A 17,305-nucleotide genomic window follows, 5' to 3' on the forward strand; every position below is an offset into this window, starting at 1 on the left:
TAGATGAAAAAAAACTGCATATTTTGTTACTGGATTTTCGCCGGATCATCACGAGATTTCATTCATCGCCTTCGAATTCCGACGATCGGTGTGTCAAAATACCAACCGATACCAACAGTTTAACTCGGTAAACCGAAGTTTCGGTAACCGAAACTTCCAGCACGGTACCGGTTTCAATTCTGGAGAAACCGAAGGCTTTCGGTCGGTATTCGGCTGACGCCAAAAACGTCGGCAACCATGCCGCAGCCAGCCCTAACGAAATTTACTGTGCTCGTGACCCAGAGGGTGAAATAACACATAAAAAGCAGTGAATAGTTGGTGGCCTGGTGACCCAATTGTTGAACTTGCTCTTAGGGCAAGCAATCAGAAGAAATAAAATTTTCTCCCTTTTTCCAAACTGTCTCTGTTTTTTAAAAGTACAATACCCAAAATACCCTCTTGTTGATGCTTGATTGGTTAGCCACACCGCCATGTGGTGCGGCTGACGTACGTAAGTCTCTCTCTTGAGGATCTTCTACTTAGTTAACCAAGACTTTACAAAGAAAACTACAAATAAGATGTATAATCATGTGAAAAACAAGAAGAACATAAGTTTGTCAAAACAGTAACAATATGTGAAAAATAGATGACAATATTTGGAGTGACTTGGAAATATTAGTATGCAATCACATGCTCTGCATGTATAAGAAAACTTTCATTGTGTAAACAGATAGTGAGTAGTTATTTGCAGAGAACATGGATTTAGTGGATAGTTATTTATGGAGTTGGTAGTTCTCCCACATATTTATCTATTTTCCTATTTTTCAATACATAAGTTTATCTATTTTTCTTTTCATATTTTTCTGTTTCTTTTGTAATTTGACTATATTATCCCTTTATATTTTATGAGTATGAAAGTTTATTAATATTTCAGGGTTATTTTGGTACAATTTTTCAATTTTGACTAACAAAGTCTCTTCTCTTAATAATAGTATAGATATGCACTTATCATGAAAAGTAGTTTCAACTGCGACCATTCATACAAGTAGTCCCGAATCCCTGAAACTCAGAAAGTATTGCATCAACAGTCTGTTGATGCCTTGATGGTCATTAGTTGACAATATTTAGACTGGCGATACCAGACTGACCACTGATTTTTGGAGAAGAAACTGTAACAAAGTACAATAGAGGACAAGAAGTACTCAGTCAAGCCTAAGAGAATACACTAGCAAGGCAAAAGACGTCAAGATTACAACACATATCAACTCCATATAGCTTTCCAATCTAAAGTTATTTCTGAGACCTTAACCATATAAGCATCCAGAACTCCATACTCCAAAGTGAAACATCAGTAAATTGAATGATAGGCATTTATCAACACCGCAACACGTTATGAAGAGCATTGTAATCCAAGTGGAAGAAGCTGTTCGAGTAGATAGTAGCGGAATAAGACTGCAACCTACAATCTTTCCTCAGCAAGGGCCCAGGTGAGACTTTGAAGACCTTGAATCTTCTCTTCATAATAATATGTCCATTGAACCATTTGCACGTAATTTTGACAAACTTAGCCCATGTTTTGAGAAGAATGACCCAGCAGCTGACTTAAGCGAAGAAAGTTCAATGTCAAAAACATGGATAATGTCAATAAAAGACTATACGGCACATCCGTTTTTATCACATAACACAAACATAACCGTCAGTTTCTCCTTTATAATCAGGAGTTTCACCCAGCAGAACCTGCACATAATTATTCTACCTATCAATGCAGCATTTTTGAATACAACATTTGTAGAAAACTCTTCTGTGACCAACAAGAAATCATATAGGCTCAACAAAACTTCCCTAGTATCTTGAACACGGTTGACTGTTGACTGAACGCGGATCAGCATTCGAGCCATATCTAATCAGAGAAGAAGCAATTTCTATTTGTAGCTTTAGGTTCATCAAATCTTGACACTAGGTCCAAGTATGATTCAAGGTATTATGAGTGCCAACATTACTGTAAAATATTTTATTTTTCCAAATAGGTGAATCCCTCAGAATGAATGAATCACCTCCAATTCGTTTCTCCCTGACATCAACTCTCGGAAGATAACAACACAAGCAAAGAAGCTGCAACTTTTTCGATACTACACTATACCAAATTCCTGAACTTACTGAACTGAGCTGGATCGAAGCGACATGGCAACTTTTGAAATTTCCTATATAAATGTGTACAAAAGGTAGACATCAGGTGCTTGTCTTCGAATTTTTGTCCCGATCATTAGAATGATAATCGGAGATTTTACTCTGCAACCAATCAGTTGGTAAGTTTCCAAGGTTGGTTCCTGTAGGACTGTACTTAAAAAAAATGTGGTATCTATATCATCACCACATCCTTTCTTGAAAAAGGGGAAAGTCTTCGAGTCATTATCTAGTCGTTAATCTTAGTATTACAACGACAATCCTTTCTTGAAGAGAGAAACGGATACTACCAGCATTCTACCTATATGAATATCAGAGGAAAGTGCATGTAACAAACAAAAACAGAACAACCACAAACATCAATGTCTCAAGTCTGAAACCCACAAAGCTTGAGAGCAAATATCTCACGCATTACAGAAGGGAGCTAATATCTTTTACATGGCTAACATTCATGCAATGGACAAATGCATGTTGTCACCAAAAAATGCATGGTGAATGAAAATGTGAAAGTGAAAAAGAACAAAGGTATTGGCGTTTAGGCATACGAGTTCAGACCCAGAAAATGTAGACGAATTCGAAGAAATACCTTAGAAGATCACTCAGAGGTGCCGAGTCCGAAGGGCTTAAGGATCTACGTTTCTATTTGAAACGCTATTCTTTTCTATATGAAACAAAAAACGGTTCTTTGCTCTTCGTACCCCCTATAAACAGAGTTCTCCCAAACTTGATTGCCACCAGAGTGTCCTGCTGCAATAATTGAGTCAGACAAGAAATTTGCTTCTCTAAGAGTATGTTATGTTCTGAAACTTTATTTTAGTACATGTGGTTGATAAGATGATGATGTCCTTGATCAAGAATTTGATTCTCATTTCATAATTGACTCTTAGTCTTTCGGTCTTTCCCTTGTTTCACAAATATCATTACCGCTTATCCTAAAACGTCCGATACAATTTAGAGAAAGCTTCCATTATGAGATGGTGAGACTAAATTGGTTAAGAGAGAGAATGAGAAAAGTTATTGAAATTTGATGTTGGTAGTCATACAATATAAACTAGATGCTCACACATGAACAAAAAGATCATGTCAACTTTCAAGTGTAGCACAATAAATAGGCTCTAACAGAGGTCAACCTCCAAAGTGAGATGGATTACTGAATCACAATTCACAATTCAAATTATAATAGTAATGCCATCAAATTCAAACTAATCAAGAATCACAAGGGGTTTCTCTGCATTTTCACCGCTGACCTTGTCTAGAAGTTGAGCTGGGATTTCACCTCTGAGAATTTGGACTCTAAATACCAGCTTTGTGCTGCTGCACTCCGTAAGTTCGAACACACACCCATCTCCGACCTTCAGATTGTTGTCGTCAACAAATGCTTTCCACGACGGTCTATCAAAGAACTTCTGAGCATTGTTTGCTGTATTGCATGTCATTTCCCAAGTCTTGCCCCCAAAAGTGAGAACCACAGGGACTGAACAGGACAGTAGTAGTGGATGTAGTTTGGATGGGATCGACTACATTGTTACAGTTAATTCAATGATTATTTCATGAACTAGACTAAATTAAGCTTGTGAGCACTTATATATGGGAGTTTAGTTTAGTGAAGGGATATAAATATATAGTTATGTACCATTTGACATTTGGGGTTGACATGTGATTTTGCGAGGATGATGTCAAAGAAAGGTTTCCCTGAAAGTGGCCAGAATTCATCGCCATGCAATTCAATCGTGGGATCTGATGAGGAGGATTGGCTTGCAGGATCTCCCATTTCAGGAAAATCAGCCAAGAAATTACCTGAAAATTAAAGATAGAAGCCTATGAAGCATATAGACATATAATACCATTAAACCGGTCAGTAGACTATCTAAGCCATTTCATCACCTAGTTGTTACTAATTGGATGCTGATCAGAATTTCAGAAGCAGTTTTCAACATGCACAACATTGTTGATGAAATGAGTGATAGAAAAATTTACTTTCTCACACAGTAATTCCTGAAAAGCCGCCAGCAAATGCAGAATTACACTTTGAAAACTAAACAAAAACGTGCTTATAGGGACCGATCAAGGAACCGTAACCCAGAAATAAAGTTGCAACGATTAATGAAGAAATTAAGAAATTATACCTTTCAAAATCTGGTAGGAGAGAGCTAGTTAAGAATGGACTGAGAAGTGAATATGATCAAGGGGCTAAAAGGGAAAAGAGGAGCATTGGTTTCTTTCAACTTAAAAGCGAAGACATACATTGTGCATTTGTGCTCATATAAGAGAAAAGTCACTGGCAAAATGACAAAGTAGGTGTGATGCCTTGGAGTTTTGGAGAAGGAGACCCTTCATAATCAAAAGCCTTAAAGGGAGTACATGCGTGATACTTTTCCTGCGTGCACCTCCCACTCAAACTTTATAACCATGATTGTGCGGACCTCCCTCTCAAACTTTATAACGTACCATGATTCTGATTCTGCAAAAAGTTCACGAGACCAACGGATGCAATGTCATATTTTCTGATCAGCTAAAGGAATCACATCTACTTTCTTTGAACAACTTGGAAACTTTTCATTTCCCAATACACAAGCAAAAAAAAAAAAGAGGAGAAACTTTCATGAAGAAATTATGATGCCAAAACTGGCATATAAAACAAGATTACAATCCATAGCTGACGAGTCACAAAATTACACTGTTTCATCTATACTTTACCGCATAAAAACTTGGCCAAAAATACTATAAATCGCCTTTAATGCAAAAGCTCAAAAGTTAAGGCAAACACCCCATAACAAGACTGCTTATTAGCTAGATCACCCATCTTCAATCTCAGCCTTTCATTGCTCCACAATCAACATATACTACAACCTTGAATCTCAAACACGAATATAATGAAAGATCTTATCATATATTCAACTGTAAGAGTTGGACAGAGGCTGAGGGTAGGGTTACTTCTTGCCAGAAGTAATCTTTAAAATAATAAGTCCTAATCTACCATAGATGTGATTCTCTCAAATGTAGCTGATCAGAAAGTATGACATTGTATCTGTATAAACCAGAAACATTCAATCAGAGCCTACTTGAACAAGAAATTAAAGACTAAAGACTCTCCTGAAAAGGGTCATTAGACACTGAACTCTTGTTTTCTTGCATATAACACATGCATAAACACAAGCATAGTAACGTTTCTAAAACAAGATACTGTCAAATTAAACTACAGGTACACATACAACTAACATATTGAAGAAGTAATATTAAGAGCTAAAAAAAAAAAAAAAAAACTGTACAAGTACACTTAATAGGCCATACATAATTTTATACATTATATTAGCACCTGAAAAGGCAATATTGTTACAAAACAATGGCTTTCTCCCCATCCTCACAGATGATAAGTTCAGCTGGGATGTCACCTCTGAGGATTTGGACTCTGAATAGTAGTCTTGTAATGCTGCACTCCATAAGTTCGAACACACATCCATGTCCAAGCCTCAAATTGTTGTCATCAATAAATATTCTCCATCACTTTCTATCAAAGCTTTTACTAGTTTTGTGAGATCCATTCCATGTCATCTCCCCGCTCCTGCCTGCGAAGGTGAGAACTGTAGGGATTGAACGTAGTATTCGATGAAGTTTGGATGGGATCCACTATATTAAATAAACGATTATTTCAATGAACTAGAATGAAGCTAATAAAATGATAATCCCAAATTTGGGTAAACTAAAGTTTTCTGCTTGGCTTAAAATCTTGGTTATCAGCTTATAATCCAGCTATTTCAAAGGAAAAGATGGCAACATTCAGTTTAAGAAAATGCAGAACGTAACGAAGAAAACATCATACATTTTGCAAATGTCTAACCAGAAACAACCATATTGACTAACCAAAGAAATCAAATTGAGTTTATCAGACCAAGAAAGATCAAACTGAGCTTATAATTTAGCAATCAAATGACCTTCCCCACATACAAATGAATCATTTTGCACTCAGCTTCATAGGTCTCTAGGCTCAAATAAACATTTGGTGCCATGGCAAAAAAGGGGTTTGGTGGATGGTAAACTAATTATTAGTTCGAATAAGATAACTCTTAACCCTTTATATGAAAATAAGAAATTATTTATGTTCAAATTGACCAAACATTTCCCTCATTGAACAAACTGTTACTTCACAGTAATGATGAGGTAGAGATCATATGGTATGACTAAATATGATCATATGGAAAGGCATAAATAGTAAACAAACTGATAAAACAGAGGGCATTTTAACATCCATTAAAGACGTGGGAATTTGAAAGGAAAATTACCATTTAAGGGATTCATATGAGATTTTGAGAGTACGATATCAAAGAAAGGATTCCCCAAAAGTGGCCAGAATTCATCGCCATGAAATTCAACAGTGGGATTTAATGAGGGTTGGGCTGAATCTGCCATTTCTGGGTTTCTGCTTTGCCAAGAGGGGCTTAACAACTAACTTATCAAAGGTCTGCACTATCATGCTTTCAATAAAAACAAAACCAAAAATATAGCAACACACAGAAAAGAAATTTTCAGTGATGAAAAGCAAACAAGAATAATTTAGTGGTTATTATGACAAATTACAAAGATTTTCAAACAATACTTGAGAACTATGTTGCATTAGTGGAGCTCAAGAAACATAAATCATATTAGAAAGGATGAGCATAAGGCCATCCCCATATGTCCTCCAGATACCATAACAGACATAACTTCGTTTTTTGGAAATGTTATAAAAATTTGGAAAAGGTGTACCACAAGGAAACAAGCTTACCATCACATATACAACAAAATGAGCTGATATAAGTATAATTCTTTTGACATAGTTCATATTGCCTCAACACCACTAAAACTAAAACCTTGTCTTGAAACACCTGGTGAGCATCACTAATGTTGCAATTCTTATATAAAAAAAAAACAAAAACAAAAAAAAGCTAAGAATCTCCATAACACATGAGATTACTAAAATGAACAAAAGAACATCTCACAAATTAGTTGCAGACAATTCACAATCAAATGCATAATAATTAAAATAATGAAGAAAGCAAAAAAAACGAAGAAGCTTTCATCAACTACCTCTGAAGATGGTCTTCTGGTTAGAGATGCCGAATAGTAGAGAGGTGTATGGTAAGTACTTAAATGAAGGTGGTTCTGTGTATCAGAATAGAAACTTGGGATCTGAGAGGCAAGTGCTTTGCCATCTGATAAATAAAAGTTCTATTTTAGCCAAAAAAGTAAGAAAAAGATCTTGTTCTGTTTTCTTTCTTTTTAATTAAATTGAGTTACTTATTGCTCACTAATTCATTCTGTTTATTTCGTAGTAGCAGATAATCTCATATTAGAGTTTGTATAGGATAAGTACTAAGGACCGGTGCACTCAATGTCTCAATCCCTCAACTTTTTCATTTAGTTCGAGTCATGTCAAACTGGTATGCAGCCAACCCCTACATTATATTTCAAAATTCTAATATTCAACTTAAGATTTTTTCTTTTATCATGAAAAAGTGAATAAAATCCATTGAACTCAAAACTCAATAACATCATTAGCAAAACATGAAAGCCATGGAGCTTCTAAACACAACAAAGGTTCATGCAAATGAAGTGCAATCCTAGCAAAATGGTGTGCCACCTTAACACGACACCTAAGAGAGAAACACCATCAAGTAGAACCGTAGAATGCAATTACTGAATAAGCAACCTTATCTCATCCAAGAGCGAACCTTCCTTGCTAAAGTCAACCTCAGTCATAACATATTGAGCATCACCTTCAATTAATCTCTAAACTGGTGAACCATCAATCCCATTCTTGACCATCATATGCATCATCCAAGGCTCCTGGCATTGCTGTTAGAGGTAAACTTTCCTCTAAAAATTTCCTACATGCTACTATTGACAGTAAATGTTATCCTCTCACAAGATGTAAGGCAAGACATTATGTCTCACTGAAAACTCTCTCCATCCATAAGTTTTCCTTATTACTTTCAACCTGATTTTGCTCACAATTTTAAGGACTCCGTGATATTATAAATAAGGAGAAATGTATCATGATCCAGATAATAATGCACCACTTGACTATGAAGAGTATCTACCTTAATCCTATTTACACCATATAAACCGAAACTGGGATCAATTTGAGGCTCCATATTCTTCTTTGTTTGCTTTTCCACATAAGTGCAATCTTAACTTGATCCAATGTTTATAACATTATTATCCACAACTAATTCTATTTTAGACACAACATATGGCATGTTTTAATTTAAGATATTCCTAAGCAAACGGCAGGACAATTTCAAATGCATTAAAAACAGGGCATTATCACATGCAGTACTTATGAAGAAAACATTATCTCATGATATTGTAAAAAGGTCCAGTAATAGAACCAGCGACTACGATAATGCTAACCCTCATCAAAAGTAAAGAAAATGACACAGAAGGATATCATACCACCTTATTTACATATGGATCAGTAGGCAAATGGGTTTCAAATGTGATTTTGCGTGAATGATACCAAAGAAAAGCTTCCCTGAAATGGCCAAAATCCATCTTTGCGATTCAATTGCACAGAGGATGAATTTTGGCCACTTTCAGGGAAGCAATTCAATCATGGCAGTTGATAAAGATTCCGATGAGTCTCCCATTTCAGAATCTTCTACCTCGCCAACTGAGACTTAATATAGTACTACCTGCATACAAGAGGTACTATCATGCTTTTGATCAAAAGATACCATACAGCATGAAAATTAAGAATCAAATATTACAATTAACCATAAGCTCATCATAATAGTGAACCCAATATAACTAGCTTGAGATCATCAATCATCTTAAACTAGATTTGTGAGCTTAGCCATACAAATCCTAACTAGATCAATTTACTAGTCTTCTAACCACTTTCTACAGCAAACCTATCTAAATTGGTGTAAAGGGTGGTGAGCCTTTCTACATATCTACCGCTCTGCTCTCAGTTAAACTCAATGAAGAATCAGAACTATCCCTAACCCCTAGCCCATCATCCCATCTAATTTTTTTATTTTTTTATTTTTTTTTCTGATCAAAACCCTACAATCACTCCTTTCTCTTCTTCCTTACTATCAAAGTTAGCTTACTTAATATCAAAATCCATCACAGGATCCTATTCTCCAGGTAAAAAAAGAAGAGCCATTGTAATAACAAAAGAAACATAAACTTGGTGCTTTAAGAAAATACCTTTGAATATGATCTGTGGTGAGAAGTGAGAACTGCCAGAAGAGTGCTATGATAAAAGGCTGACTGAAAAAGTATAGGGGGTCTCGAATACAAACATCCGGACCATGGTGGTTTCAGGTAGTATCGAATAAATATAGACATCCGGACCATGGTTGAACTTTTCTAGGTGGTCTCGAATGAATACAAACATCTGGACTATGGTTAAATTACTATGGTTAAAATTTAACCATGGTTAGTTCATGATGGTCAGACTTTTGAGACCATCTATTTTTGAAGGCTTAAGATGCCTGGTTCACTAGACCAGGGTGATCAGGGCTTAGTTTTGTTCATTTTACTGGGGACAGTAGATGTTATCCCTAACCCCTAGCCCATCATCCCATCTAATTCTTCCTAAAGACTGGTAGAAGCAATCTTTCCACAGATAAATTATAAATGACAGTAGATGTTATCCCTAACAAATTATAACTAATAAGAGGTTATATATAACTTGAAGTAGACTCTTCATCCACAAGTTTCTCCTTACATTACAAGAAATTCACTCGATCTCTGCCTCACCGATGAACTTCTTTAGAAGCTCAGCTTGGATGTCACCTCTCTAGCTCTAAACATATTAAAATGTAGCAGTACTCTGAATAGGCTCTACTGAGCTCTTTACATTATATTAGCTCCTGATCAATTCTGAGTCAGGAAATTGGTACATCCACGGAAAGGAAACATCATTATATAATAATGGGTTTCTCTGTCTCGCTGGAGTACTTCTCTACTAGCTCAGCTGGGATGTCACCTCTGAGGATTTGGACCTTGAATACTACTTTTGTACTGTCACACCCCGTTAGTTCGAAAATACATCCATCTCCAGCCTTCAGACTGTTGTCATCGACAAATGCTCTCCAAGATTGTCGATCCACTAATTTAAGACGTTTTGTTTCATTATATATCATCTCCCAGCTCTTGTCCCCAAAGCTGAGAACCATAGGAAATGAAGCACCAGCGGGTAATACTGGATTCAGTTTGGCTGGGATCTCCTTTAAGAAGCAACAAATGATTTCAATGAACTGGAGTAATAGAATGATGATTCCAAATTAGAGTAAAAGTGCCTTACTTTTTAAATTTGATTAAACAGATTGCATACAAGCTTATATCCAAAGCGTTTAAATAAAAATGTGGGCTATTTGATTTGAGATATTCCCATAGTAGAGAGAATGACAGTGTCATATGCAGTCAAATTATTATATACAGTAATCGAAAACATAATACTTACCATTTGGTAAAGGGGTTTGACATGGGATTTTGTGAATATGATATCAAAGAAAGGTTTCCCTGAAAGTGGCCAGAATTCATCGCCATGCAATTCAATTGTGGGAGTTGCTCTGGATTGTGCCGAGTCTTCCATTTCAGTATCTTCTGTTTGGCCAACTGGGACTTGAGAAATAACTTATCTGCAACAAAGATGAGTTCTGTCATGATTGCAATGAACATAAAACCAACAGTACAAAACACACAAAAGAAACAAGAATTCCTAAGATTTTTAGTGGCTATTAATGACAAGTTACAGAGATATTTAAAGAACATTTCAGGAACATAAAATTATATAAGCAAAGGATGCATATGTATCCCTATTTATGAAACCAGATACAAACATAGACAAATTTTTGTTTTCCTACAGCGAATTAAATTTGAATGAGAATCCAACAAGGTGTAACACAAGCATAAAATTAAATGCAAGTACAATAAGCTCATGACATAACCCTTTTGCATCAACAGAGACATCAGAGCGCATAAACCAAAAACTTAGCCCATTCAAAAGACCAGCTTGACTTCAATTCATCATACTAGGCTGCTTTAACATGACGAGAGAGACGCTGATCTCTAGCTCATATCAATCATCTCAAACTAAACTTGAGCTTAGCATAAACTCATAACACTAATAGTGTCAACAGCTAACCTATGGTTTGTTACATGGGACTGGATGGGATAGGATAGGCTTATCTCATATGACAAGACTTATCCCGTGTTTGGCATCACTCGGGACTCTATTAACTGAGACTCTGGAGTCCCAAAAACACACTCAACCCCTTCTTCCAGAGTGACACCAAAAAGCATCGGACTGTGGAAGCCCATTCTTCGCTTCAGTATCGCCTCGTCATTTGCAGCTCCTTACATGCAATTCAGCTCCGTCTGGATCGTTTGGGTTTTCAATTTCTTCTCTTCTTCTCATCGATTCCTTATTTCTCTGTGGAAACTCTCAAGAGTAGAAAAAGAAGCAGACTTGCATCAAAACCAGAAGACTGGTCCTCACAAAAGCCGAACTCTTGCATCACAAAAGCCATTTTAATTCAAAATCCTAAACAAGGCTACTGTAATCCCAATAAAGATTCCAACTTTAACTTGGAGGTGAATTCCAGATGCCTAAAACCCAATAAAGATGCCCTTAAAACCTAGATCAAAAAGACCCAATTTGAGAGAGAAATTGGATGGCTTCTTCCCTGTTACCTTGTTTGATTTGAGGTGTTTTCAGCTTGGGTGTTTGTCGCTAAACACCAGAAATTGCCTCCGATTGCTTCGGAATTTTCCCAACCGAGTTGTTTCTACTAAGATCAGCAGAAGCTAGGGAGGAGCAGTGAGAAATCAGATGATTACTATTTTAGTGTACCGCTCTCTCATTTAAGCCTAATGAGGAAATGAAAGTGCTATTAGTTAGGGTTAACACCTTGTTCCACTTTGTTTAGCCTATTTCACTAGCTAATTACACCTCCTAAGCCTAACCCCCAGCCTAGTTTTTCTTTTCTGATCTGATATCTGAATCTCTTAAAGATCAGAGCCTAAAACCTTACCTAGCTAGTACCTACTTCTCTTCTTGATTTGAATGAGCTAATACTCAAGATCCATCCCAAAATCTCAGTGGTCTTCATGAGAAACTCAGAAAGCCCTTCAATAAGACCAAAAACTTTTCTCAAGTGGTCATCAATTACACTCCAATTTTTTGATGTAAAGAACAAAAAGCTAAGACTATCCATTAGCCATTAGACATGTTTTCACTAAAAATGAGAAGAACAAAAAATTTCTTACAAACTAGTTCCAGAAAATTAAAAAAGAAAAAAAAAAGCATAATGAAGAAAGAAAAAAGCTTTGAGAAAATACCTGTGAAGATGATATCTTGTTGAGAGTTGGCTTGAGAGTGAAGTGCAGGGTTGCAGTAGGTACTTAAAGGGGAAGTAAGGTAACTTAACCAGGGTTAAGTTAAATGAAATGAGAAGAGTTAAGTGGTCTCACTATCACATATGTTTCATTAATGATGACTCCATGCATAGGTTGGTGCAGAAACAAAGGCATCTTTGCCATTTTCAGGAAAATTACACTAGCACCAAGACAAAGTTCTGACACCAAAATAGGAGAGAATCAAGAAATCAGATTCCTGGACCAAAATCCAGAGCTACACGTACAATAATGTTGATGTGGAAATTACATTAAAGGACAGGTCCCAATAGAGAGGGAAATGTTTGAATTTGATAGTTGAGGTTTTCCAAAAATGACCAAAAATTTTAATATGGACCAAGGTCCAGGCAGACCATGGTTAAATCCGGCGCGTGAGGAGGACGTGCGGTTTTCAGGCGAGTGAAGAAGAAATTTGATGGCATGGGACCCACTGATCTGCAACTGTTGGGTTGTTGACTGTTCCCCGACTTCGTCCTCGTCCAGGTTCCTTCCGTCCTCCGTTAAACCACCACCGACGCGCAGGAGATTACATCCACAGCTCAACCGGACAACCGATCCACCACCCAACCGGAGCCCCATTACGGCGAACCCTTCATCGATTCCATGGTCGGCGATTTCAACAAGCCAACCCCGAAAACCCCGATGGGCTTCAACGAGAACTGCTGTGCCACCCTGAAGCTCATCTGCGACGGCGGCGCTCTGGCTCCTCAAGCACCACCCCAAAACCCTAGCCTGCAACGTCGACGTTGGCGGCGGTGCTGTTGTAGACGGCGAAGTTCTGGGCCGATGGTGGCTTCCGTCGGGATATATATATATATATATATATATTACATTTCTATTAACGGTACAGATCAAAAGCTGCAGATCGTACGGTCCAGATCGAAGATCTAAAAAATTATTTTCTAATAAATAACTGATATGTTTTTAATAATATAATACAGAAATAATTTTATAAATTCTAAAACTTCTAAAAATTGTAATAAATGGCTCTGGGGTCTGCAAAAATTCAAAAAAATTCAGAGAAACTCAACGTGACGTGTACTTTAATATTGTGTCTCAAAACTTTTACTTATGAACTGTCTAGCCATTTGAAGTGTGAGTAAATAGAAATAAGAAAAAAAACTTGGTCGGTTGACCGAGCAGATCCATGTAATAAGTATTATGGAATTATCCAAATTTTTTACCTAAAGCCTAAAATGATGTATTTGGCACATCTAACGGATGGTATCTTAATCTCACGATCCAACTTTACCTTTGCTCTTTGAAGAGTGTAGTGAAAAAAATAGGGTTATTAAAACTAAGTCGTTTGACCGAGCCGATCGACATCCTAACGATGATGGATTTATCCGAATTTTTTAACCGATGACGGAAATAATGTACATGGCACATCTAACAGAAGATTTCTCAAGTGTACGATCTGATGATGCCCTTGCCCTTTGAGGTTGTAGAGAACAAAAATAGGGTTACTAACCCTTAATCGTTTGACTAAGCTGATCGACATCCTAACGGATTTTTCCCAATTTTTTAACCAATGACGGAAATAATGTACATGGCACATCTGACAGAATATTTCTCAAGTGTACGATCCGATGACGCCCTTACCCTTTGAAGGTTGTAGAGAACAAAAATAGGGTTACTAACCCTTAATCGTTTGACTGAGCCGATTGATATCCTAACGATGACGGATTTTTCCTAATTTTTTAACTGATGACGGAAATAATGTACATGGCACATCTGACGGAAGATTTCTCAAGTGGGCTATCCGATGACGCCCTTGCCCTTTGAAGGTTGTAGAGAACAAAAATAGGCTTACTAACCCTTAATAGTTTGACTGAGCCGATGGACATCCTAACGATGACATATTTTTCCCAATTTTAGACTTGAAACCTAAAATAATGTTCTTGGCACATGTAAGGGAAGGATTCTTAAGTGCACGATCCGATGCCGGTCTTGCCCTTGAAAGGTTGTATAGGAAAAAAGTAGGGTTATTAAGTCTTTGTTGTTTGACCAAGCCGATGGATACCATAACAAGGACGGATTTATCCAAATTTTAGAACCGAGTTCTAAAATAATGAACATGGCACATCTGACAGAAGATTTGTTAAGTGTACGATCCGATGACGCCTTTGCCCTTTGAAGGTTGTAGAGAACTAAAATAAGGCTCCAATCGTTTGACCGGGCCGATCGACATACTAACGATGACAGATTTTTCCCAATTTTGGACCCGAAGCCTAACATAATATAGTTGACACATCCAATGGACAGTTTTTCAATAATACGATCAGATGACGCCCTTCCCCTTTGAATCTTGTATTGAGAGGGAATAGGTATTATTAAGCACTTTAATATTGACCGAGCTGATCGATATAATAAGGATGATGGATTTTTCTGAATTTTGGACCAGAAACCTAAAATAATTTACTTGGCACATCTAACGGAAGAATTATCAAGTGCACGATCCGATGCCGGTGTTGCCCCTGAAAGGTTGTATAGAAAAAAAAAAAAAGGTTATTAAGCCTTAGTCGTTTGACATTTCTGATCGACACCCTAACGAGGACGGATTTATCTGAATTTTAGAACAGAAGACTAAAATAATGAACATGGCACATCAGACGGAAGATTTCTCAAGTGTACGATCAGAGGATGCCATTGCCCTTTGAAGGTTGTAGAGAGCAAAAATAGGGTTATTAAGCCTTAATCGTTTGACCGAGCCGATCGACATCCTAATGATGACGGATTTTTTCCAATTTTGGACCTGAAGCCTAACATAATGCACTTGGCACATCTGACGGTAGGATTCTCAAATGTACAATCCAATGAGGGCCTTGCCTCTGAAGCTTGTAGTGAAAAGAAAAAAAAAAAGAGGGTTATTAACCCCTAATCATTTGACCAGGCCGATCAACATCCTCTCAATGAAGGAATCTTCCGAATTTTGGACCCAAAGGCTAAAATAATATACTTGGCACATCTGATGGAAGGATTCTCAAGTGGAGGATCTGATTACTGCCTTGCCCTTCGAAGCTTGCAGTGAGAAAAAATAGGGTTATTAAAACCTAGTCGTTTGACCCAGCCGATGGACATCCTATCGATAACGGATTTTACGTAATTTTTGACTGTAATCCTAAAATATTGTACTTGGGATATCTGACGGAAGGATTCTCAAGTGCACGATCCGATCAAATTCTTGCCCTTGGAAGGTTGTATAGAAAAAAAATAGGGTTATTAACACATGTTCCGTTTGACCCTGCCGATCGACATCCTATGGACTACAGGTTTTGCCGAAATTTTGACTGCAATCCTAAAATATTGTACTTGGGAAAACTGACGGAATGATTCTCAAGTACATGATCCGATCAAATCCTTGCACCTCGAAGGTTGTGTAGGGAAAAAATATATTGGTATTATGCACTTTCTATTCCGACAATCCTTTTAATTTGATGTTGTTTGATTCTTTTAAGTTCAGATAATAGTTGTTCTCTATCTGTTGTATAAATTTGTTTCACACAATTACGTACCTTTAATTTTTATGTTGTCTGAGTTTATGGCTTAAATTTATTCTGCACTAGTTGAATTCATCAACACTTAGCCAAAACTAAAATTTTCTACTCTTTCCATTCAACCAAAACATCTGAGCTGAACGTCGCTCTCACCTCTCTTACATCTCTCTCACTCAGCCCTCAGCTCTCATTGTCTCTCACAATATCGAAGCTTTCAAGCCATCTCTCTCAATCCATCTCACCGGAGCTTTCAACTATCGAAGACAGCTTTAAAGGTTCTTGAAGATAGACCGCTCCCTCTTTTGAGCTAGGTATGAACGGGCTTACATTGTTTGTTTGCAGTTGAATTGGAATTGGGGATTATGGTTTCCTATTGAAATCGATTTTTGGGTATATTTGATTTTCTGGATAATGCGGATTACACTCCAATTTTTTTATGTAAAGAACAACAAGCTAAGACTAACCATTAGCCATTAGACATGTTTTCACTAAAAATGAGAAGAACAAAAAATTTCTCACAAACTAGTTCCAGAAAATTAAAAAAAAATAATAATAAAAAAAAAACATAATGAAGAAAGAAAAAAGCTTTGAGAAAATACCTCTGAAGATGATATCTTGTTGAGAGTTGGCTTGAGAGTGTAGTGCAGGGTAGCAGTAGGTACTTAAAGGGGGAGTGAGGTAACTTAACCAGGGTTAAGTTAAATGAAATGAGAAGAGTTAGGTGGTCTCACTATCACATATGCTTCATTAATGGAGGCATGGAGTCATAGGTTGGTGCAGAAACAAAGGCATCTTTGCCATTTTCAGGAAAATTACACTGGCACCAAGACAAAGTTCTGACACCAAAATAGGAGAGAATCAAGAAATCAGATTCCTGGACCAAAATCCAGAGTTACACAATAATTTGATGTGGAAATTACATTAAAGGACAGGTCCCAATAGAGAGGGAAATGTTTGAATTTGATAGTTGAGGTTTTCCAAAAATGACGTCGTATCAGTGTTAAAATACAGAACCCCAACCCAAAAGGGTTTATAGAATTTTAGCTGGGTTAAAAAAGGTTTGATCGCTAAAATGTACATTGTAAGAAAAAGATTGAAAAGAGATTAACAAGTTAAGCAGTGATCAACGATCGAAAGAATATCGATTTTTTTTTTCGCTCAAAGTAAGTTTAGTGAAATCAAGACGTACGTCAATAATAGCACAACTTATTAGATGCTTGCTAATGTTGTGCAAGTTT

The 17,305-nt window shown here is 36.9% G+C and overlaps 1 protein-coding gene across 24 annotated transcripts; it reads right to left on the reverse strand.

Moving 5' to 3' along the window:
* Positions 1 to 1,045: 1,045 nt before the first annotated feature.
* Positions 1,046 to 12,610, reverse strand: LOC112182496. 24 transcript variants are annotated; one of them, XR_005804354.1, is made up of 9 exons: positions 11,848 to 12,367; positions 11,300 to 11,587; positions 10,616 to 10,793; positions 9,355 to 10,379; positions 7,228 to 8,834; positions 5,480 to 5,744; positions 3,797 to 3,960; positions 3,411 to 3,680; positions 1,055 to 2,907 (listed from the first exon to the last, which is right to left on the reverse strand). XR_005804354.1 is itself a non-coding variant. In XM_040512390.1 (7 exons), the coding sequence occupies exons 4-7, from the start codon at positions 5,622 to 5,624 to the stop codon at positions 2,815 to 2,817; spliced, it is 675 nt and encodes a 224-aa protein (XP_040368324.1). In that variant the 5' UTR covers positions 5,625 to 5,744; positions 7,228 to 8,834; positions 10,616 to 10,793; positions 11,848 to 12,366; the 3' UTR covers positions 1,046 to 2,814. The 24 variants fall into 24 exon arrangements, 6 of the variants coding, with proteins under 6 accessions (XP_040368324.1, XP_040368323.1, XP_040368326.1 ...); XR_005804350.1 differs by lacking the exon at positions 11,300 to 11,587 and having other exon boundaries at positions 1,056 to 2,907; positions 7,228 to 7,352; positions 7,850 to 8,834; positions 11,848 to 12,355; XR_005804352.1 differs by lacking the exon at positions 11,300 to 11,587 and having other exon boundaries at positions 1,056 to 2,907; positions 7,228 to 7,995; positions 8,596 to 8,834; positions 11,848 to 12,352.
* Between the last annotated feature and the right edge of the window lie 4,695 nt (positions 12,611 to 17,305).

Source organism: Rosa chinensis, chromosome 1 (genome assembly GCF_002994745.2).
Source record: "Rosa chinensis cultivar Old Blush chromosome 1, RchiOBHm-V2, whole genome shotgun sequence".
Classification (NCBI taxonomy): domain Eukaryota; kingdom Viridiplantae; phylum Streptophyta; class Magnoliopsida; order Rosales; family Rosaceae; genus Rosa; species Rosa chinensis.